The 21,688-nt window shown below is 40.7% G+C and overlaps 1 protein-coding gene across 4 annotated transcripts in view; it reads right to left on the bottom strand.

Moving 5' to 3' along the window:
• LOC122673830 (phosphatidylcholine translocator ABCB4) overlaps positions 1-21,688 on the bottom strand; it is a 70,974-nt gene that overhangs the window by 48,528 nt on the left and 758 nt on the right. For 2 of the 4 annotated variants that reach the window (XM_043871722.1, XM_043871721.1), the window contains exons 3-9: positions 18,627-18,681; positions 15,157-15,307; positions 9,254-9,311; positions 7,767-7,958; positions 6,329-6,500; positions 3,820-3,944; positions 299-470 (exon numbers count right to left, since the gene is read on the bottom strand). In XM_043871722.1, the coding sequence (XP_043727657.1) occupies positions 299-470; positions 3,820-3,944; positions 6,329-6,500; positions 7,767-7,958; positions 9,254-9,311; positions 15,157-15,307; positions 18,627-18,681 (925 nt within the window). Of the gene's footprint in view, positions 1-298; positions 471-2,461; positions 2,528-3,819; positions 3,945-6,328; positions 6,501-7,766; positions 7,959-9,253; positions 9,312-15,156; positions 15,308-18,626; positions 18,682-21,688 lie in introns of those variants that run through there. The other 2 variants (XM_043871723.1, XM_043871725.1) reach the window with 2 other exon arrangements.

Here is a 21,688-nt window from a genome sequence, read left to right as displayed (position 1 = left end):
ACTTTCTTATATAATGAAAATCACAGGCACCACGAGGATGGTGCCAATTGATATTTGTTCATTCATAAACTCTTTCCATCTTTCTTTATATGCTCCATATGTTTCTCAATTGGCCTAACCACATGTTACGCTCTGTGTATTCTAGAAGGCCAGCTCTGCATAGGACTGAGCAAAGATTTGCCACAAGTAAAAAGGTTAGAACTATGGTTCATCCTTCAAAAAGGAGGAAAATGAAAGAAGAGGTAGAGAGATAAACAATATTTTCAGATTTGTCACAAATATTAGGAAAATGACTTACTGTAATTGCATTTCCAATAGTGTATTCTTTGGCTATAACTAGAGTGGATCCATACCAGAAGGCCAGTGCATACGATGCATATATTAGCAGGAAGGCAGTGCCCATAGAAATGTTCGCTGAAATAGCTTTTTTAATTCCAATCCTTTTGGCATTTTCTAGATGTTTCTGATACCTACCCGAAAATGAAGGGGGAAATATGATAATAAGAATCCATAATCTTAGCTATATTCCCCTCCTGGACAGCTAGAAGTTTAAGGGACAAAAGCCATCAAACAAGAAACCCGTGGAGATACCCAGCTACCCGGGAATTGAACCAGTGCAGGGTCAGCCTGGACCACAACCCATCTGAGCCTTTTCTCTACTGGCCTGGACACAACTCCCTCAGTCCCCACCAGTCCCACCAATGTTCCCAGAGCTGATCCAGGACTGAACGCCCAACCCTGGGAGAACCTCACCATCAACCTTCATGGTCAGCATCACAAGTCAAGGTTAAGGAGGAAGAAGAGAAACCACGCCCACCAGGAGTGACACCAAAATGTAAACACTGTTTGGGATTCTTAAAGCAGTTACATTCTCAGGACATGCTACTTTGTCTTCTCTGCTGTCCCACTGGGTGAAAGGGAAAGTGTGAGTCACTCAGTCATGTCTGACTCTTTGCAATTGCATGGACTGCAGCCCACCAGGCTCCTCTGTCCATGGGATTCTAGGCAAGAATACTGGAGTGGGTTGCCATTGAGCTTCCTGACCCAAGGGTTGAACCTGGGTCTCCTGCATTGCAGGCAGATTCTTTACCATCTGAGCCACCAGGGAAACTTGACCCCAGTGGGTAAGGATGGGATTCTACCTGTTTGCGTACTTACACTCCAGCCTTTGCTTTTTTGCTTCGCTTTGGTTTCTGTTTTGTTCTGTTTTTGATTAAGCCAGGGTACAGGGTACAAAGAGGTCACTACTTATGGGATATAGTTTCTTACTCAACTTTTTTAGATTTTAGTTTAATCACTTGTAAAATGGAATTGCTTTTTAAAAATTGAAGTATAGTTGATTTACAGCATTGTGATAGTTTCAGATGTACAAAGGGATGCAGCTATACACACACGCACACACATTTTTCAGATTCTTTTACCTTACAGATTATTACAATATATTGAGTATAGTTCCCTGTGCTATACAATAGGTCCTTGTTGCTTACCTATTTTATATAGAGCAGTGAGTGTATGTTAATCCTGAACTCCTAATTTCCCCCTCCCCTCCTTTTCCCTTTGGTAACCATAGGTCTGTTTTCTATGGCTGTGAGTCTGTTTCTGTTTTGAAATAAGTTCATTTGTATCATTTTTTAGGCTCCACATTGTCATAGGATTTCTGTCTTTGTCTGGCTTACTTCTGGTAGGATGACAGGCTCTAGGCCCATGCACAACGGCTGCAAATGGCATTACAAAGTGGAGGTACTGATGCCCACCTTGCCAGATGGTGCGAGGTGGACAGACAATGTCAGAAAGTTGTTAGAACAGTGCTGGCACACAGTTGGGGCAATCTGATAAATCCTATTCTTATCATCATTGCCATTGTTTTAGAATTTAATCTCTTCCTAAATACCACTCATTCTATTATTACCGTAAGTTTAAATATTTAGTAAAATCCGTTATTACTGGCTTCTGGGATTTGACATGAAGGTACACATGTCTAGAATGGTTCTGTTAAATAACAATGTTTTTTTTCCATCAATTTCAGTTAAGCCTGTCATTCCATGAGAGATGCAGAGAGTATATAAAATTTAATTTTGGCTCCTTAAAGTCAGAAAAGAAAAAATCCACTGGATGTACAATGAGGCTTTAGGGAAAATATCATATCCATTAGAATGTTTGTAACAAAAACAACATCATATCTTTTTTAGTTTAACCAAATAAGATGCATTTTAAAAATGCATCCTGCCACCCAAAATTATATCTTTTGATTACTGAAAGCACCTGAGCCTCCGGTGCTCTTTCCTCAGTGCTGGGCGAGGCACTGACTCAGCAGAGCTTTGTCCCTGGGGGGACAGCCGGCACCCCACGCCCGGGGCTGTGCTGAATCCCAGGGGGCCCGGCTGCAAGGTGCGGGCAGGGAGCTTTACATCTGCCCCAGTGACACGGGGTCCGGGGACACTGGTGGACATGCTGTAATTACCTTTGCTTAGATGGCTCGCCTTTTGCAGCTAATGGAGCGGCACTGATTACACTCACATCCTGAGGTGTGTGGGCTACTGTGTGCAGGAAACAGCAGTGAAAGAAAAAGGAAGCGGTTAGAGAACCAGGCACAGGTTGGCTGTCAAGAGGACTTAAGGAACAGAAAAATGAGAATGAAAAAGAGGGGAGTGGGGACCTTTGCTTTCAAGGCTAGAGAATTTCCTGAGAATTTCTCTTTCATAGAGGCGGGGGCATCAGGAGTCCCGCAGAATGGCAAAAGAACATATTTTACATGGAGTCAAACTTCAGTTATATTAGGGTATGTTATTATTTAAAGAAAACTGGTTGGAGAGTTGAGTAGCCTTTATTAGGGGGTATGTTCTGGCCCATACATTTTTGTCCATCAACTCCCCTTAGACCAGAGGTACTCGATGTGGAATCTCTGCTTAAGGAATTTAAACTTTACACTTTTAATTTTGTTAACCGCTAGCCAAAATTCAGCATTTCCTTCGATTATCAGTGCAGGCAACAAGCCCCTGTAGTGTTAGCAGTAACTGTGACTGTGTTGCCAATAGAAACCCCAGATCATTTTCATATCATGTTCTACTTTGTACAGATATCTTGAAATACATTTTACCCACAGACCTACTTTGAATTACAGTAGGTATAAGACCTATAGTTAGTTCTTGATATTCAATAGGTTAAAAATAGAGACATGGATTTATTGTATCACAATTTAAAGAATGTTTTGATGACTGTGCCTCACTATAATTGGTTTTCTGTAAGCCTACGTATTTTGTTTTATGCATTTAAAATCATTATTCTAAGAGGGAGTCCATAGGCTTCATCAGACTTTCAAAGAAGTCCATGGAACATAAAAAGTTCAGAAAGTGAAAGTGTTAGTCGCTCACTCATGTCCAACTCTTTGCCATCCCATGCACTGTAGCCCACCAGGCTCCTCCATCCATGAGATTCTCCAGGCAAGAATACTGCAGTGGGTTGCCATGCCCTCCTCCAGGGGATCTTCCCAACCCAGGGATCAAACCTAGGTCTCCCACATTGCAGATGGGTTCTTTACCATCTGAGCCACCGGGGTAGCCAAAAAAGGTCAGAACCCTGCTGTAAAATCTGACAAACTCCAGCCATCAATAAAGGGTGTCTATGTTTTGTGGGTAAGTGGTTTATATTAGGCAAAGGAAAGCAGTAGACACGTGTGCATGCCTGAGTGCTAAAAGTGTCTTCAGTTGTGTCCGACTCTTTGTGATCATATGGACTGTAGCCCTCATACCACAGAAGAATAAGTAATAAAATGCAATAGAAGAGAGCTCTTTGAGCCAGTGGACAAAGGGCCTTCCTGACCTCTCCAGCTCTCTCTTCTGGCCCCCAAAAGCGATCACAGTCCTGATGGCCCCCAGAGCTTCTTCCGCCACGGCACCTGCTTTTGCGTATGCAGCCAGTTCTTTGTCACTAAACGCTGAGAGTATCTGGAAAGAAGAGAAACACATGACTTTCAAATAGGGAAAAAAGTTAAAAGACACTCTGATCAACTCTTCAACTTACTTTTTCTTCCCAAACCCTGTCCTTTACCAAACGCTGTAGATATGCAGCAAACATCACTCAGTGTACCACATCCCACAGCTTCTTCCACTCCCCTGCAAAGGCTAGGTGTGATCTGCCTTGAGGAACTCTGCCCCAGGGAAGTTGTAAGCAGCTCTCAGGAAAAAGCTCTCCACATCTGCTACTTTTTCTCTCTATTGATTTCTCTCTCTCCCTCTGTCATCCCACCTACCTTAAACCAAGCAGCCCCATGTTCTGCTTGTCTCCAGCCCTAGCACAATTTTTTTTTTTAAATTTTTGGCCACATGTAGGACCTTAGTTCCCCGACCAGGGATCGAATTGACACCCCCTGTGGAAGGCAGAGTCTTAGCCACTAGACCACCAGGGAAGTCCCCCTTTCAAATCTTTTGATCACACAATACTTCACCTAACTTGTTGGTTCTTTTCATGGATCAAAGATGTAGAAATAAAGAATAAGTCATTAACAAATGGCCAGGTCTCTTCCCTGGCTTCCCCTTCAGTAATCTCATGAATAAACTGTGTAAAGAGATAGCATTTAAAGAAAAATCACAAGAAGTTGACAGGCCTGCTCATAGGTCTGCATGATGGGGAGTACTGTCAACTCTGACCCTCTTGTCACGATGATTAACTGAGATGCTTTCCTTTGCCCCTTAAAAATATTTCATGAGTGAACAGAATCTTTGGAGATGGTTTTTGGTGGACACTGAGTCCACCATCTCTCCCAGATTACCGGCATTCTGATTAAAAGCAACTTTCCTTTCTACCAGCTTTTGCAAGTAATGATTTTTTTCAAGCAGCCAGACTTGATTCAGTAACAGAGTGAGGAAAAGGAAAGGCACATATAATTCACTAGATAGTGTTTTTGGTAATAGTGTTGAGTTCCACATCTACTGCCATTTTTTCTCTATTGATTGCAAACTAAACTAAACTAAAATCTTACTTCTTGGAAAGGATTCATCATCCTTATTATTATTGTGTAATGATTTTTAATCACTTTGAAAACCACATTTCCAGACCTACTCATGGATAGTCTACTGAATTATAAGATGGCTAAACAAGATGCTGCAGGAGAAAGCTAAAGGAAGAATCGAAACACAAGAGATGCCAGTTGTCTATTAAGTAAATCATCAACCCCAAAATGAGCAAAAATTGCCAGTAAAATTTCTCAACCCTGTAGTGTTGGCTGAAATGCAACAGGTTATGTGGATTTTACTGCAAGGCAAAATTGGCAGAGTGCCATGTAACCGTCACAATTAAACAGCAAATCCAAACTTAGTTAAATGTTTTATAGTCATGCAATAATTTGAAGTTATGTTATATTTTTAAATTGGGCTTCCCTGGTGGCTCAGGTGGTAAAGAATCTGTCTGTAATGCAAGAGACCCAGGCTCGATCTCTGGATCAGGAAGATCCCCTGGAGAAGGGAATGGCAACTCACTCCAGTATTCTTGCCAGGAGAATCCTAAGGACAGAGGAGCCTGGCAGGCTGCAGTTCATGGGGTCTCAAAGAGTCAGACACGACTGAGTGACTGACTGAGTGATGTAACTTTTCTTTTTTTTCCAAGAGGCGATGTAACTTTTAAATTATGTTTCTTTAAATAGGGACATAACGATTTATGTATTTTAAATTACTATGCCAGGAGATTTACCCAAGGTAATAACAACAGTGCAGGGACTTCCCTGATGGTCCAGAGGTTAAGAATCTGTCTTCCCATGCAGGGAACACGAGTTCAACCCAGCTTCAGGGAACTAAGATCTCACATACCACTGAGCAACTGAGCCTACTCTCCACAACTATAAAAAGTCCATGCACCACAACTGGAGAAACCCATGCAGCACAACAAAAATCCCATGTGCCACAACTAAGACCTGACACAGCCAAATAAATAACCATAAAAAAAATTATCAATAATATTTTATTGATTTTAAAACAAGTAAAAAAAAAATAAGAGTGCAAAAACTGTAATTGAGGTAATAACTGTGATGTTTTGGTTTTTTGGCTATGCAGCATGTAGGATCTTAGTTCCCCGGCCAGGGAGCACACTCAAATCCCTTGCACTGGAAACTCGGAGTCTCAACTGCTGGACCACTAGAGAAGTCCCGTGTCTGACATTTTGAATCACATTAAAAATACTCTTCCCTATTAGAGCACCATATTAACAACATGCTTCTGCATGCATTTTGAGTGACATTTAACATAGATCTGTACTACACACAACCAGAATCCTGCATCTTGAAGATAACTCTATCTGTGTCAGTTAACACACATGGTCATGCCCATGTTTCACATACCTTTGCCCAAACAGCTGTAGAGAGTCCCAGGATAGGGCTGATGGCCATTATCACAAGAGTGAGCTTCCATCCTCTGATAAACCCCACTATGAATCCTGCAAAAAACGTGGCTATTGCTTGAAAGAACATTCCAACCTTGTCACCAATTCCTTCACTGATTTTGGAGATGTCACTAAAAAAGATCACACCTAAGTGGTTACAGGTCTTCAGTCAGAAAGGCGAAGCAAACATCTAACCAACACAGACACAGGCAAAGCTCGTTCAGATGCCCGCAAGCCCTTCTCACAGTCTTAGCCTCTTGAATGACACTTTCCCCACCTAAAAACTGTACAAAGGAAGAAATTCAGGATTAGTTCATGCTTCTGGGAAGTCAGTATCATTAAAAGTTGATGCTGTTCAGTTAGTTAATCCTATTAGAGAAGGATTAGCATTTTGAACATATGTCTCAATTTTGTTTGAAAGTAGGAATAAGGAAGTGCTCCTTCCTTCTACCCGTGGTGCTTCTGTTAACCCACTCTGTTCTCAGTACAGCAGCCGGAGTGATCCTTTGGAAATGGAAGTCTGAACATGCTACTCCTCAGGTCAAAAATGTCCAGTGGCAGACCTGAGGTCCCTATGGAGGCCAGCCAGGCCCTAAGTGCCCTGATCCTCCTTCCTCCCGGACATTTGCTCACTACCCTCTCGGCAGGATCTCCAGCCAGAAAACGCTAATCATCTATCACCCCATCCTGGAACATAAGCAACAAGAGGCTAGAGATTTCTGCCTCATTCACTGTTAAACCACAAACATCTAGAACAGTGTTTAACAAGCCCTCAATTGTTTGTTGAATAAGTGAAGAGTCAACAAGAACTAAGAGAAGTCTCTTTATGAATTCATTCAATCCCTGACTCACTCATTCATCCATCTTACCAGAGTGCCATCTTAATATCTGTCAGGCCTGTGATAAGCTCCATGAGAGAGAAATAAGTAAAGGATGTGAGTGTGTGTGTTAGTCGCATCCGACTCTTTGTGACCCCATGGGCTGTATCCTGCTAGGCTCCTCTGTCCATGAAATTCTCCAGGCAAGAATACTAGAGTGGGTTGCCATCTCCTTCTCCAGGGAATCTTCCCAACCCAGGGATTGGACCTGGGTATCCTGCATTTGCAGGCAGATTCTTTACTGTCTGAGCCACCAGGAAGCCCCAAAGGATGTGAGCTCAGTCCTCAAATACACCTACTTATGTAACTGAGGCAAAAAAAACAAACCTAACAGGTAAGGAAGATGTACTGTGGCATAGGCTCTAACTGCTAGAGATGGCTATCAGATCATCTATTCCCAAAACACACCAAATGTTTAATTGAGCAAACTTTTTTTTTCATTTAAAATCTTCCCTTGACAAGTTTGCACATAGCTAGTGGTTAATTTCTTTACGGATGTGTAGGTAACAATATACTTACTCTGTTAGCCGTGTATTGAGTTCAGTGATGTCACTGATGTCAAACCAGCCTATTTCCTGTCGTAGAATAGCATGAAAAAACTCTTGTCTAATTTTCTTTATCTGTCGGCCAGCTGCCAAAGTCCAAAATGAAACCTGTACATAGGCAGCAACAAGAACTCCAGCACCTAATCCTGAATAATAATATGCATATCTGGAAAACAATTCAGAAGTTTCTTTTAAATAGAGTCTTAATGTTTGGGAGAGAAATATTCAGAATTGGAAATTAATAAATTTACTGACAGATCTCAAACACCATGTAGGACATTATAACACATACACATTTTTTTTCTCTTTTCTTACATTATAATAGAACAGTGGCCAATCTATCCACTTGAATTACTAGCCAAAGGTAAAATAAAGTTGTGTGGTTAACTGCAAACATACAGTGGTGTGCATGAATCATTTTAAAACTTATATTGATAATCTGTAGACACAATTTGACTCTTCCATAATTCACATTCTAGACTTGCATATCTTACTGTTCTGAAAAGCTTCACCACATTGCAAATACAGGAATAAATAGGCTGAACATGCAAAATGGCTCTTAGTGTAAGCTTTTCCCATATTGTTTACACAAAGAACAAAAAACCCTCTTCCTGATTGGCAGAAGTTGAAAGATTTTTTTAAAACCAATGCTAAAATGTTATGAATTCAAATCAACTCAGAGTGTAGTCTTAACTAAATTAGAGGGAAGTTAGTATCATTAGAAATAAATTCAATTTCATTACTCGCAAATATATTTTCCTTTCAGGCCGCTACGGTTACAGACAGTACTCATTTAAGTCAGCAACATTAATTGAAAAGTCAACATACAAACATTATGTGACAGGCTTTGGGGATTTCTATTAAGAAGGCTGAAGAAGGAAAAAAAAGAAAAAAGAAAAAAAAAAAAAGAAGGCTGAAGAAAGGGGAAAAAATGCCTAAATGACATTATTAGATCAACAGACAAAACTGGAATTCAGATGGTAGACCAGGTCTAAGTATTGTATCAATATTAAATGTACTGAGGTTGATGGCTGTACTGTGGTTACGAAGAAAATGCCCTGTTCTGGGAACCAACCTGAAGTATTTATGAGTAAAGGACCATGCTCTGGGCAACTTTTAAAAAAAAACATTTATTCATTTGGCTGCCCTGGGTCTTCATAATAGCACGTGGGATCCATTTCCTTGACCAGGGGTCAAACCCAGGCCTCCTGCATTGGGAGGACAGAGTCTTAACCACTGGACCACTAGGGAAGTCCCCTGTGTAACTTACTTTAAATGGCAGGGGAGGGGTATAAATGGAAGCAATAGGATAAAGAGTCTAACAAAAGCTAAAAAGTATACAGGGATTCCTTGCACATGCTTATAACTCTTCATAAGGTTGAAATTATTTTCAAATAAAATGTTTTTTAAAAGTACAATATAAAGAAGTACATATGATATATACACATATTAGCCAATTACCTAGTCATTTCTTCTTCCAGAATTCTGCCTGGATTTAGCATTGCCAGTGAAAAATTCACTAAATAAAAACAAAATAAAAATAAGACATTTTTGAAAGGCACTGCTAGGTTTTTAAAATCTTTTTTCTCTTCCCCTGTCGCTCTCAAGTCACTCTTAGCATCTGGCCCATGTAAAGGGCCCTCGGGTTTAGGCGCATTGGGGGTCCAGTTGGGGAAGTAAAGCCCCCTCCCCCCCCAGCAGGTACTGCCCCCCTACCAGAGGCCTTGGGCCTTTAGCAACACAGCTTCCTAGAGCAGCAGAGTGGAGCTGATTAAGGGCATACAGAAGGCAGAGGAAGAAAAAAGAAATGGTCCACATAGAAACACAGGACTTAACAGGCACTTTTTTCTTAGTGGTGCAAAGCACTTTACAGATCTTTGCTTCTTTTGATTCTACTTTACTATATGTGTGTGTTTCCCTTACACACTTCCTCACAACATAATTAATGGAAAGTCTGAATTACATTCATGGCAAAGGGAGAAAAATTAAAGACAAGAAAGATGACTGAGTTGCTCAAAGACAAGTCAGTGGATCCCTGGTGATCCATCAGGGCCCTGCATTCCTTGTCTTGGTTGTTAGCAGTCCTGTAAATTGGTGTTTTAAAGCAGCATTAACTGGAAGGAAATGGTCTTTTACTTTGAACTAATTTTGATAAAAGTGTCAATGTGCCTTTTCTGGTTCACATGTTTTAGTAACAGCTAGGATCCAGTGAGCATTTATTATATGCTGGGCATTGTTCTGAATACTATACATGCTTTACATGGTTTAATTTTCACAATTCTATAGATAGGACTACACAGGTAGGGTTCTATCATAAATTCCTGTTTTACAGATGAGGAAACTGAAGCACAGGGATATAAAGTAACTTACCCAAAGTCACTCAGTTATTAGAGTAAGCAGGCTGAGTCCTAACACTACATCACACAGCACCAGACACTACACCACACCGACTGATTCACGTGGTAATGACTTATTTTCACTTCTTTAACAAACACAAAGTAAAAAATAAAAGGAAAACAGCCCATACCTACTGCATTCCTAGAGTAACAGGATAAAATGTTACCCCAGCATTGTTGGGAAAACACACTTACCATGATGCTAGGGGAGAAACTAGGCTTTGTTCCTTTATTGTGTGTAAATAGCCCTGAGGTCACATTTTCTGGGTGCTGTATTATCATTCTTATCTTCTTCCAAAGGAAGATGAGGTAGAAATTTATTTTAAACTTAACCTACCATCAGGATCAATTACCAGGCCTGTAGCCCTAATGGTGGCATAATTTCTCTCTCAGGATTGTTCTTTCTATAGATGTTCATAGCAAAGTGTTTCTGCTTATTAACCTAGCTCTTTATCAGCTACTAGGTCCTTGAGAAAGCAGACTCTATTTTACTTCTGTTTTCATCCATTCAGTTCTGTGTGCTCATTTGCCTCCTGAGTTCATAAATCTGGCACGTTCGATAGCTACGTTGGAACTGTGTTTGGAACAAGAGGCAGACAAGCTATGTGAAAGCCGAAGTCTGTGCAGAAATCGTTGTTTGAAACCACAGTAAACCTGCAGATTATGCATACTATTTTCAGGGCTATTTTCCCCCTGAACTTAGAAAGCAGGTGAAATCTTAAAATGACTTTTTCTCTCCTCCAATACCAATATTGTAACTCAAATTGATCTTCCCTCCTTGCAAGTAAGAATCTACAAACATTACAAACTTGACCTGCTCCTGTCTCAGAGCCCCAGGCCAAGAATGGCAATCTAATTCTGGGTGAGTAACCCTAGAAGCCCTAAAGACCCTAGGAAACCAAGTTTCTGCTGCCAAAGGACCAAGGTGTTACAAATGTGTATGAATGTGTTCCTTGAAGAGTGATGAGATGAAATCTAGAATGCTACATCTGGAAATCTTACAGGATTTGATCTGGAGAAGGCTGCTACCTGGTCTTCCCAGATGCTATATATTAGGCTTTGGCTTCATAAACAATCTTCAAGCAGTTATCTGGTTGAGTGGTTTGCAGCACTGTCTGCCTGTTAGAATCAAGTAGGGTGGATGGAAAAAAATACAGATGTCCAATGGGGACGACAGAAGATGAGATGGTTGGATGGCATCACCGACTTGATGGACGTGAGTTTGAGTAAACTCCAGGAGTTGGTGATGGACAGGGAAGCCTGGTGTGCTGCGATTCATGGGGTCACAAAGAGTCAGATATGACTGAGCAACTGAACTGAGGCTCCATCCAAGACCAGCTGAATCAGAACCTCTAACTGAGTCTAGATCATAATCTAAAAATTGCTTCCAATTGACTTTAATGCACCAGGATGGAGAACTCCTTCTCTATTCTGCCTAAATGCCTCCCATAGCAAAGAAATGGGAAATTCTAAAGCTGCCTTTTCATTTTAGACAGCTCCCATATACTCCATAGAATTTATAGATGAGGAAACAGAATCTAAGAGTGGTTGTTGCATTTCCAAGTTCTTACAGCCAGTTTCCTCTCAATATTTATGCTCCAGACACTTGACATAAGTCATCTCATTTAATTCTATCAGCAAGCCTACCTTTCAAAGCTGATAACAGTAGGGATTACAGAGGTTAAGTAATTTGCCCCAAATTCAGGTAGAGGCCTAAATAATAAATGTATACCGTAAGGAACACTCAAAGAGACATTAAATAAGGAGTGCTGACTGTCACTTTGAGTCTCAAAGTAAATGTCTGCCTCCCTTGATTCAGTCCAGGACCTCTTTTATTAATATTACATAGAAACACTCAGCACAAGACAGAATTGGTGGATGTCCAGGCAGTTTTAGCAGTATGGGTAATAAATCAAGGTAACGGGGGCTCAAAAATGTCTTTTCCTTTCATCTATGTGGCAGTGCAAAGGCACGCAGGGTGTATAAATTTCTCCACACAACCTCCTACATTATTACAGACACACAGACTTGGCATAAAATATCAAGTTCCTAATACTCTGTAGAAACCCTGTTTCCTGTGACTCCATTCTTAAGGTTTGGATGTGGAATGTTTTACACATAGTTTCTGCACAACTGAGTCATTGTGAGGGAACAGCCTTGTCACGGAGACTTCACTCTGTTGACAAGGATGGACTCTGTTCACAATAACTCATTGTCAGATCCTCTTGTAATTTAAACCTTTTCTTTTTTTCTTCTAACATTCTCGTCTCATTTGGCTCCCATTGAGTCTTGCTGTCCAAAAATCCAACTCTAAAGAATAGACTATAAACCAACATCATCTCAGTGAGACGACCTAGCGAGCTCAGCTAAGGACACCTGAGGACTCTATGTCTCTCAACCCCCATGACTTTGGCTAAATTCTACTAACCTAAACATATCAATGAGCTCTCTGGATTCAGAGCGAGCATGAAATGTAACAATTCATTTTCTCCAAAGAGCCATGGGAATATTATTTGTACAAACCTAGAGAGTGGACACTGGCATTAATAACATCTGGGGGACTTCTCATTCCAAGCCCCCCAAGACAATCAAGCTGCCTGATGACAAATGTGGCTGTGGAGAGCCAAGTGTCACTTAATCCGGAGGTCACCGAAACTACGCTGGCACTCTGGTGAGTGGATCGCTCCGCAGTCACAGGTCTGCAGGTGACTTGCTAGTGCCACTCCCCAGAAAGACCTTGAATTTGGCCCTGGGCACAGTACGTGGCACCTGCCTGCCATTCCAGCTTCAAAGCAATTCGGTTGCATAATTAGAAACACATTAAAAATAAGCAGACTGCTCCAAATAAGAAAGCTGTGGAATTACTCTGGTGTTAGCAAAAACAAAAATGGGACTAATACAACTGGACCAAAGGTCAGCTTCCCTGGGATAAGTACATTGCATCCAATTTTAAAAAAAATTAACTGTGATAAAATATACATTACCATCTTAACCATTTTAAGTGCATAGTTAAGTAGTGCTAAATATATTTACACTATGGTCAAATCAATCTCCAGAACTTTTTCGGCTTCCCCAACTGAAACTATGCCCATTAAACAACTTCCCATTTCCTTATCCTCCACCCCCAGCTACCATATCTTCTTTTCTGTTTCTATGAATTTGGCTACTCTAGACACTTCCTATAAGCAGAGTAATATAATATTTGTCTTCTTTCACTTAGCATAATGTCCTCAAGATTCATCCACATTGCAGCAGGTGTCAAAATTTCCTTCCTTTTTAAGGCATTTTAACACTCCATTGTATGTATGTGACAACTTTTGTTTATCCAGTCATTCATCTGATTTTTTAAAATCCTAAATTGAAACCAGTTTTGATCGATATATTCTAATATGGGCATCCTCCTGTTCTGTGTGTGTGTGTATTTATTATACATCTATAAATCTTATAAGAAGTAAAAGGAAAATAAATTAAAACTTCCTAGTTTCCTTAAAGACTTTTTAAACTATCCTATCTTACTCTTTACAGTATTTGTGTTAAAGTTTTGGCCACTGGTCAAAAGCAAGTAATCCAGTTAAAACTTTCCCAGACACAATTTCTAAAGGAGAATGTACAGTTACTTACATTGGCAGTATAATGTATACAGTCATGAGCATGGTATGGATGGTAGAAAGACCTGAGTCTGAATTCTGCCCTAACACTGTATAATTTTGGGAGGTTATTTATTCTCTCCAAGCCTCAGTTGTCTTCATGTGTCACTGAGAAGAAGACCTAGCACATGATACACACTATGAAAGATTTCTATTATTTTTGTTATAAAGAGGTTCTTCTCAGACACAGTAGTACTAGAGAACAAATAAACTGTTTTTGTAGGAGTGTGCTTTAACTATTCAAAGGATGCTTCTACTAGACATCTAAAAGGTTTTAATATTCACCAATATTTATGTAAAGAGATCCTATTGTATAAATTAAGTCATCATGTTCTTAGGTAATTACATCTAAGCCCTACAATGCTAACCAAACATGTAGTTCTCAACAGTGAACACTGAAAACTCTTTCTGAGTGTCATCTAAATATAGTCTACTGTTTCTCAGGTGTCTTTACTATGAAAGCTGCCTCTCCTTTATTAGCTGTTTCCTTTATATTCCCGCATCTGTGCGCCAGGACAGCTTCCCTCGGTGTTCTTCACCCAGTGCCCACAGGTCTCTAGGGAGGAACTGAGCCATCATGCTCAGTAGAAAGCATGGATATCTTCCTTTCTGTCTAATATGAAACTAATTTTGTCCATTGGAACCTCACTCCAATGTCGCTGACGTAGCCCCTCGTATAGATGGCATTAACTTATGTGACTCCTTTTACACTTTAGTAATTTTAGTCCTTTGGGTGAGTTTCAAAGCACATCATTCTCATACTGAATCCATTCACTCTTTAGTAAAGAGTTCTGTTAAGGAACACTCAACCTTGTTGATCCAAATATTAGAGGCAGAAAGTAGGTGTAATTTTAGGAAGAAGGATGGGAGAGAGGGGGAGGGGGAGGGGAAGAAGAAAAAAAATCAGAAACAGACCTGCAAGCTGAGGACAGCTAAGAAGTATTGCCATGCTAACTGATGCATTTTGAGGCTCATCAATAGTCATTAACTGAATGGACACTGTGTAGACATGCTCTGCTATGGTTCCACCACCCTCAAGCAGACTGACTTCCTTACTTTATTGAAATACAAGCTTTTTGGAAATTTCCCTATTCTATACTTAAAGTCCAATAGCATACACTTATTTGTTGAAATTTAACTGATTATTTGAGGAATTTTACTGAGAATTTTAAAACTCCTTCTGTGATATCTGAAGCTACCCAAATGTCCAAGCGATGAAGCAAGTAGATGATGAATAGAAAAGTCAATTTCTAATCTTTCACTCAGTTAAATAAATGAATACATCTATACATCTACATATCTTAATTAAAGAAATGCTTACCTGGAAGGGAGAAATTTCCTCCAGTATTAACAAATCTGTCAGTCATTTCTCCAAATACTATCATCATGAGGGGCAGACCTGATCCATGAGTTATGGCCATGATAGTGCCAAAAGACATAAATAATTTATCCTGCCAATCAGAGTATCGAAACTAAAAAAAGAAAGAAAGGAAAGATAAGAATACTTAGCTTCTATGACAGAATTTCTCTTTTTTCACAATGTATGTTCTTTGGATTCCTCTTTAAGGTCAGTACTTTTGTAACCATTCCAAATAAATGTATAAGGGAAGAAAGAGAATTTCAATTCAAATCATTGACAGAGTAATTTCAAGAGTCTATTTATTTTGTATCTGTGTGGAAAACATTCTACTTTCATTTAATCAGTGTCTTATTTGGATAAGTCATTGCAATATAATCAGAAGGGACTAAGATTTGGTTTCATTAAGAAATACTGTTTGATCTTCCAGAGCTCCTGAGCTGGTGAATTAGAAACAGCTAGGGGTTGATGTCATTTACATACACACACATAATACATCCTTTAAAAAGACATTCAGAATATTTCAGAGGGAGAATTATAAAGGGCAGAGAGGGAACAGATATTCTGGGTTTTGAGGATAAGTCCCTTTTAAGAGGCTTAAGTTAGCTTTTGGAAGACAGATCAATAGTGAAGGGCAAGAAACTTAAGGAGTGCCTGGGTGTGTGCTCTAGGGAAGTCTTGCTTATGGAGATGATCCTCATTGTAGAATCTTGAAGGACAAGGGGGAATTAGCTGAAGAACTGGGGAGTGCAGAGAAAGTGGGGGCTTAGAACAGCAGGGTGACTGGAAACTACATGAGTCCTCAGGGAACCCCATGTGGTGGAATTTCTAAGCACACAGTACAGAGCATGGAGGACGATATTAGAGAGAGGTCTAAGAGGCCTGGTGGCCACACCAACTATCTCGGATTTAGCACCGTTCGTAGAGGACTTCCCTGGTGGCCCAGCTGGTAAAGAATCTGCCTGCAATGTGGGAGACCTCGGTTCGATCCCTAGGTTGGGAAGATCCCCTGGAGAAGGGTAAGACTACCCACTCCAGTATTCTGGCCTGGAGAATTCCATGGGCTGAATAGTCCATGGTGTCGCAAAGAGTCAGACACGACTGAGCAACTTTCACTTACCACTTACAGAGGGAAGTGGTTATACCAGTAAAGTGCACAACACCCAAGAACTAACCGGCCGATCAGTGTCATAATACTCCAAAACCCTTTGTCCTTCACCACCTTCTTTAGTTCTCTCCAAATTCCCACTTTTTCTCCCCATTTCTGATTGACTGAAACTATGCCTCTCTCTTTGTTCTTCTTTCGTCCTCTGCCCTCCAGACTACATCTCCCATCTCTTAGTTTTCCGTTTCTATACGTTCCCCTCTGCCCCCCACATCTTTCTCATCTTTTTAACCCTTATCTCTGCCCATTTCCCCACCCCACTCCCTTTGGGGGACAAAGAAGGAACAGTCATCAAGAGAATGGGTGATGAGTCAGGCTGGGCAGAGTGGGGCCCTTGAGAGTGGAGGCTGAGTCAGAGGGCGTCACTATGCAGGGGCACCCTGAGGTTAAAGTCGGGGGGGGGGTGCCAACTGTTCTCAGGGGTTTCCAGAAGTTCGGTCTGGGAGACCAAATTCCATCATTAAACACAGAGGGCAAGCGAGAGTGTTGAGAGAGACAAAGGGTGGGAAGCCAGGTGGAGCTTGGAATGAAACAAGGTGGGCAAGTAAAGTCCAGAGCAGGTGTTGGGGGGGCCCTAAAATTGCCACAAAAGGGACCAGTGTCCCCAAGGTTCACCTTAGTGGCTGGAGTGGAAGGGAGATAGAGCACTTGAGTTTCTGGGCCACAGCTCAAGCATAGGAGCAAGGTGACATGCAATGTTGTCTTCACCAAACATTTATGTGAAACTGCTGCTGCTAAGTCACTTCAGTTGTGTCCAACTCTGTGCGACCCCATAGACGGCAGCCCACCAGGCCCCTCTGTCTACGGGATTCTCCAGGCAAGAATACTGGAGTGGGTTGCCATTTCCTTCTCCACATGAAACTGAGGAAAGTTTTAAAGGCTTTTCACAGCACATTTGAAACTCATGTAATGTAATATATTCACTGTTCCTCAATTAAAAAGTTTCTCATATTAATGAAACAAAATTTTATTGTCACCAAGCTTCAGTGAAAATTCCAGGGATTTCACAGTAATATCCTAAGTAGCCTAGGTCTGTTTTCAGTGATTTTTCAACAAAAGAATGCCTTTCTGTTTTGTGCTGTACCCCATGGACTGTAGCCCGCCAGGCTCCTCTGTCCATGGGGATTCTCCAGGCAAGAACACTGGAGTGGGTTACTCCATGCCCTACTCTGGGGGATCTTCCCAACCCAGGGATCGAACCCAGATCACTTTGCAGGTAGATTCTTCACCATCTGAGCCACCAGAGAAGCCCAAACGCCTTTCTAACTCCTATTAAAATGCAGTTTTATCCTGACCCTCAATCAGAACAGCAGCAAAAAAAATCTATTAAGACAGTGAAAAAGATTACATTTATATTTAAGGTTAAACTTCCAAATTCAAATGAAAATTTCTGTTTCTACTTTAAGGTTTGTGACATTTTGTTTTCTGTAAGATGCAGATTTAAAACCTTTGCATTAAAACCAGATTTAGTTTTACAAACAATTTATTCTCTAAAGTACTGAATTGAAAAAATGTTACCCTTACTGAGATTTTTAAACACAAAAGTCACAAGCATAAGGGAGAAGAGAAGGAAACTTGATAAGTTGGAGATTTCAGATGACATGCTTTTTTTTTTTTTTTTTTTTTTACCAGCTTCTTGGCTATCAAATAAAGGCTGTCATAGTTTGAAACATCTCTTATTCACCAAAAGTGGGTACACATTTTCTTGGGTCCCCTCTCTAAGACATATTACAAATGAAAAACAGATTTGCCTTCTTCCAAAACTATGTTGGCTTGCCCTGGACCAGTGGAAAACCACTGAGAATTGTCATAAATACATCTGAATCTGTAATAGTAACTTCATATTTAATCAATTTTCCTGGAGGCCAATGTGAACATAGATTTCTTAAACATTTACAATTTTCTATAGTTAACAATCTCCTTATATGCAAGTTTATTTTAAGGTAAATTTGTGTGTGTGTGTGTGTGTGTGTGTATGTGTGAAACAAGTGCAGAGATGTATTTTTATGAAATTAATTGGTTTGTATGGTGCTTCAAACACCAGTCCTAACTTCAGTTTCCCTGTACACCAGTTAGCTCTGCTCTCCCAGCCAGCCTATCCCTACCTGTTTTATCATCCACCTTGAGAATGTGGGCCATTAAATACAATGTGCCAATCCAGGACATCTATCGCTGCCTGCAGACAGTCTTAAAGTACTTCTCACTACAGATTCAAGACATCAAACTTAAATGAAGGCAGAATTGATTCAAACAATATTTCACAGCTTACCAATGTTAATGGTCCAATCAAATTTACTTTCTTCATTTTTTCCTTAGCTTGGTTGCTGTAAGAAAAATATGTAACCAAATTTAAAAACTGTCACAAAATATTTCACAGTTAACTGAATATAAATTTAATAGTTACCATATTTGAATATTATATTTTCAAATGTAAAAGAGTGATGTCCACAAACTGTCGGAATTATCCAGTTTAATACACGGTGTAAGGCAATAACCAAGTGCAAAGGTGCTATAGGAACCTCCGGATAACCGGGGAATGGTCACCTGCCTTGCAGCATGCATGCACAGAAGGAAGATGATCATGTCAACAATGTCTGCAAGATCAGTTAATTCTTCATGTGCCAAAAAGGTACATATTGATCTAAAATTAGTAAAGGCCACTCTTCTGAATGATCATAGGGAGTGGCGTCAGGAAACCCTGTCGGCTCTACAATCAAAATACATCTAGAGTTCAGTCACTCTTCACCACTTTCATAAGTATCCTAATAGCCAGGAGAACTCCTGCCTTGTTTCTCCACTTCCACTTATGCCCACTTCAGTCTATCCACAACACTATACTCAGAGTCATCATTTAGAAACACAAGCCACATGCTTGATAAAGAGGAGGAAGAGGCGAGGGACGGATTGGGAGTTAGGGATTAGCAGGTGCAGCTATTACATATAAGATGCATGAACAGCAGGGTCCTACTGAAGAGCACAGGGAGCTACACTCAATGTCCTGTAATAAGTCATAATGGAAAAAAGCGTGGAAAGAATGTGTGTGCAAATATATACACAGATATGTATAGCTGATCATTTTGCTATATAGCAGAAATTAACACAACATTGTAAATCAACTACACTTCAATAAATTAAAAAAAACCCTCAGGTCATACTATGCTGCTACTCTGCTCCAAGACTTACAAGCAGCTTCCGCTTTTCTCAGAGTAAAAGCCAAATCCTTACGTTGGCCTCTAGGGCCCACATGATATTCCTCTGGTACCTCTCTGAGCACAGCGCCCACTCCCACTCCTGCTGGCTCGGCTCCAGTCACCTAGGTCTCTCTGCTGCTGCTGTCCTGTGAACACGCCAAACACGTTCCCCCTGCAGGGTCTGCATTACCTCTGCCGGGAGTGGTACATATATGCCACACAGCTTTCTCTTTTTGTTTTCAAGTTCTTGCTTAAATATTGCCTTCTCAATATGACCTACCTTAACTACCCTATTTAAAATAGCTTTTTTGCACTCCTGATTTCTTTAGCCTTAATTAACGTGTTCCCATAGCATTCATTACCTGCTAACAATTGTTTGCAAGACTAAGTGCCCCTGGGAAAAGAGTTTATGGATGCTTCTTTTTCACAAATGACCACATATTTGCATAGATCTAACTTTATATTACTTAAAGCCCAAGAGTGCCCCTGGTCTGGGATATCTGATGCCCTTTGGTGATAATTTGTCTCAGAAGCCACAGGTTATTAATTTGGCTTTAGGTTGGAAACGCTGTTGCTTCCTCAGTCTTGGGTATAGAATGAAACACAATCTGGTTCTCCCCTTAGGCAGGAAGATGGAATTGGATACAATATTTTTCTTTTATGTATCTTGGGCTTTAATTCCATGGCATATAAAGACTACTTGCAGGATTTTAGCAATTACATGTTCAGCATATGTGTTGTTTACATCTATCCTCAACAATAAATAAATGCTAACTCTAAGAGGGCAGACTTTTTTACCTAAATGCATTTATTTAAATTACCAGGTAAAGTTTTATTCACAGGACTTGATCCCAAATTATCTGGAACATTTTCTAAAATCAAAGGACTGACATCTGCGATGAAATATGTTCACAAGTATGTGACCGGCAAAACTGCATGATTGGAACAACCATGTAACTCTCAATTTTCCCTAGACAACTGAAGTGAGCTGAACTTCCTTTAACATACAAGTTTTGGTCTATTTTTTATAAAAATGTCTCTCATTACACTTAATTTCACAATCTTAACTTTTTCTTAGTCTTCTGTACTCTTTGCACTGTCTTCTTCCCAACACAAGGCTGTGAGCTCCACTTCTGAGAACTTCCTTGGGTTCTGTTCTGTCACCGCATCTTTTGCAGGGGTAACCCCTCTGTACAGTCACCAAGGTTTAGCCAGTGCAACACAGAAATAGACTTCTTGGAGAAAATGCCATCTATTTATAGATTCACAGTCAATTCCAGCCTAAATTGCCAGCAAATGAAAACCACATTTTTCTAGAAGAAAAAATACCATCCATGGGTTTTCCAATTTTATAGGGCAAACTAGATATTCTGTGAATGAATACCATGGTACGTAGAAGAAATAAAGGAAGATCACTGAAGAAATTAACAGACTAAAATAATGCCCCGGTTTAACCACCAGATAGGCATGTTCTCTGCTAACTAATCAGGCCACTTGCAGCTTGAGGACCCACTACAGAACCTGATAAGTTTGTCCCTCTGGGTGATCACTGGATGACACCGGTCAATTAGTTCTGGGTGGCTTGGCATGTACTCAGAGACCACAACAGCCTCATACATTTTGAGGCTGAAAGCGAAAATGATTCACTATCCTCAGAGTGAAAGAGGGACAATGACAGCATGCCACTTACTGATTGCTTATGCCCCGCTAAGGTGGAGAAGTGAGAGTGACAAGGGCCCTGGGGAGCCACAGAGCCAGCAGAGGGAGAGAGACAGCAAGCAGAGAAAGGCGAGAGGTTCCCCCTGCATCGGAGCAACGATTTCTTTGGAAGCGCAGGTAACCCTCCCCACCTCACCCCTCACCCCCCAGAGGGGAGGAAGAGGGAACCCGAGAGCTGAGAGGAAGGTGGGTAAAATGAGGAGGAAGAGGAATAATGAGTGGAAGGAAGGAGCTGCCTGCTTCACTGCACTTGTTTAAAAAGCACAACCGTCAACAGCAGATGTCTGATGCTCTTTAAGCCCAGAAGATCAGACGATGTTTACGAAAGTTTTCTGGAAAAGTTGTGAGCTACATAATGCAGGGAATGTTACACCACACGGGTTCATCGAAGGGCCCTGCACAAAGAGAAGAGGGCACTCTC

This window comes from Cervus elaphus, chromosome 18, assembly GCF_910594005.1.
Source record: "Cervus elaphus chromosome 18, mCerEla1.1, whole genome shotgun sequence".
Taxonomy (NCBI): domain Eukaryota; kingdom Metazoa; phylum Chordata; class Mammalia; order Artiodactyla; family Cervidae; genus Cervus; species Cervus elaphus.
The sequence above is the reverse complement of the archived record's forward strand: the minus strand, read 5'-3'. Positions and strand labels throughout refer to the sequence as shown.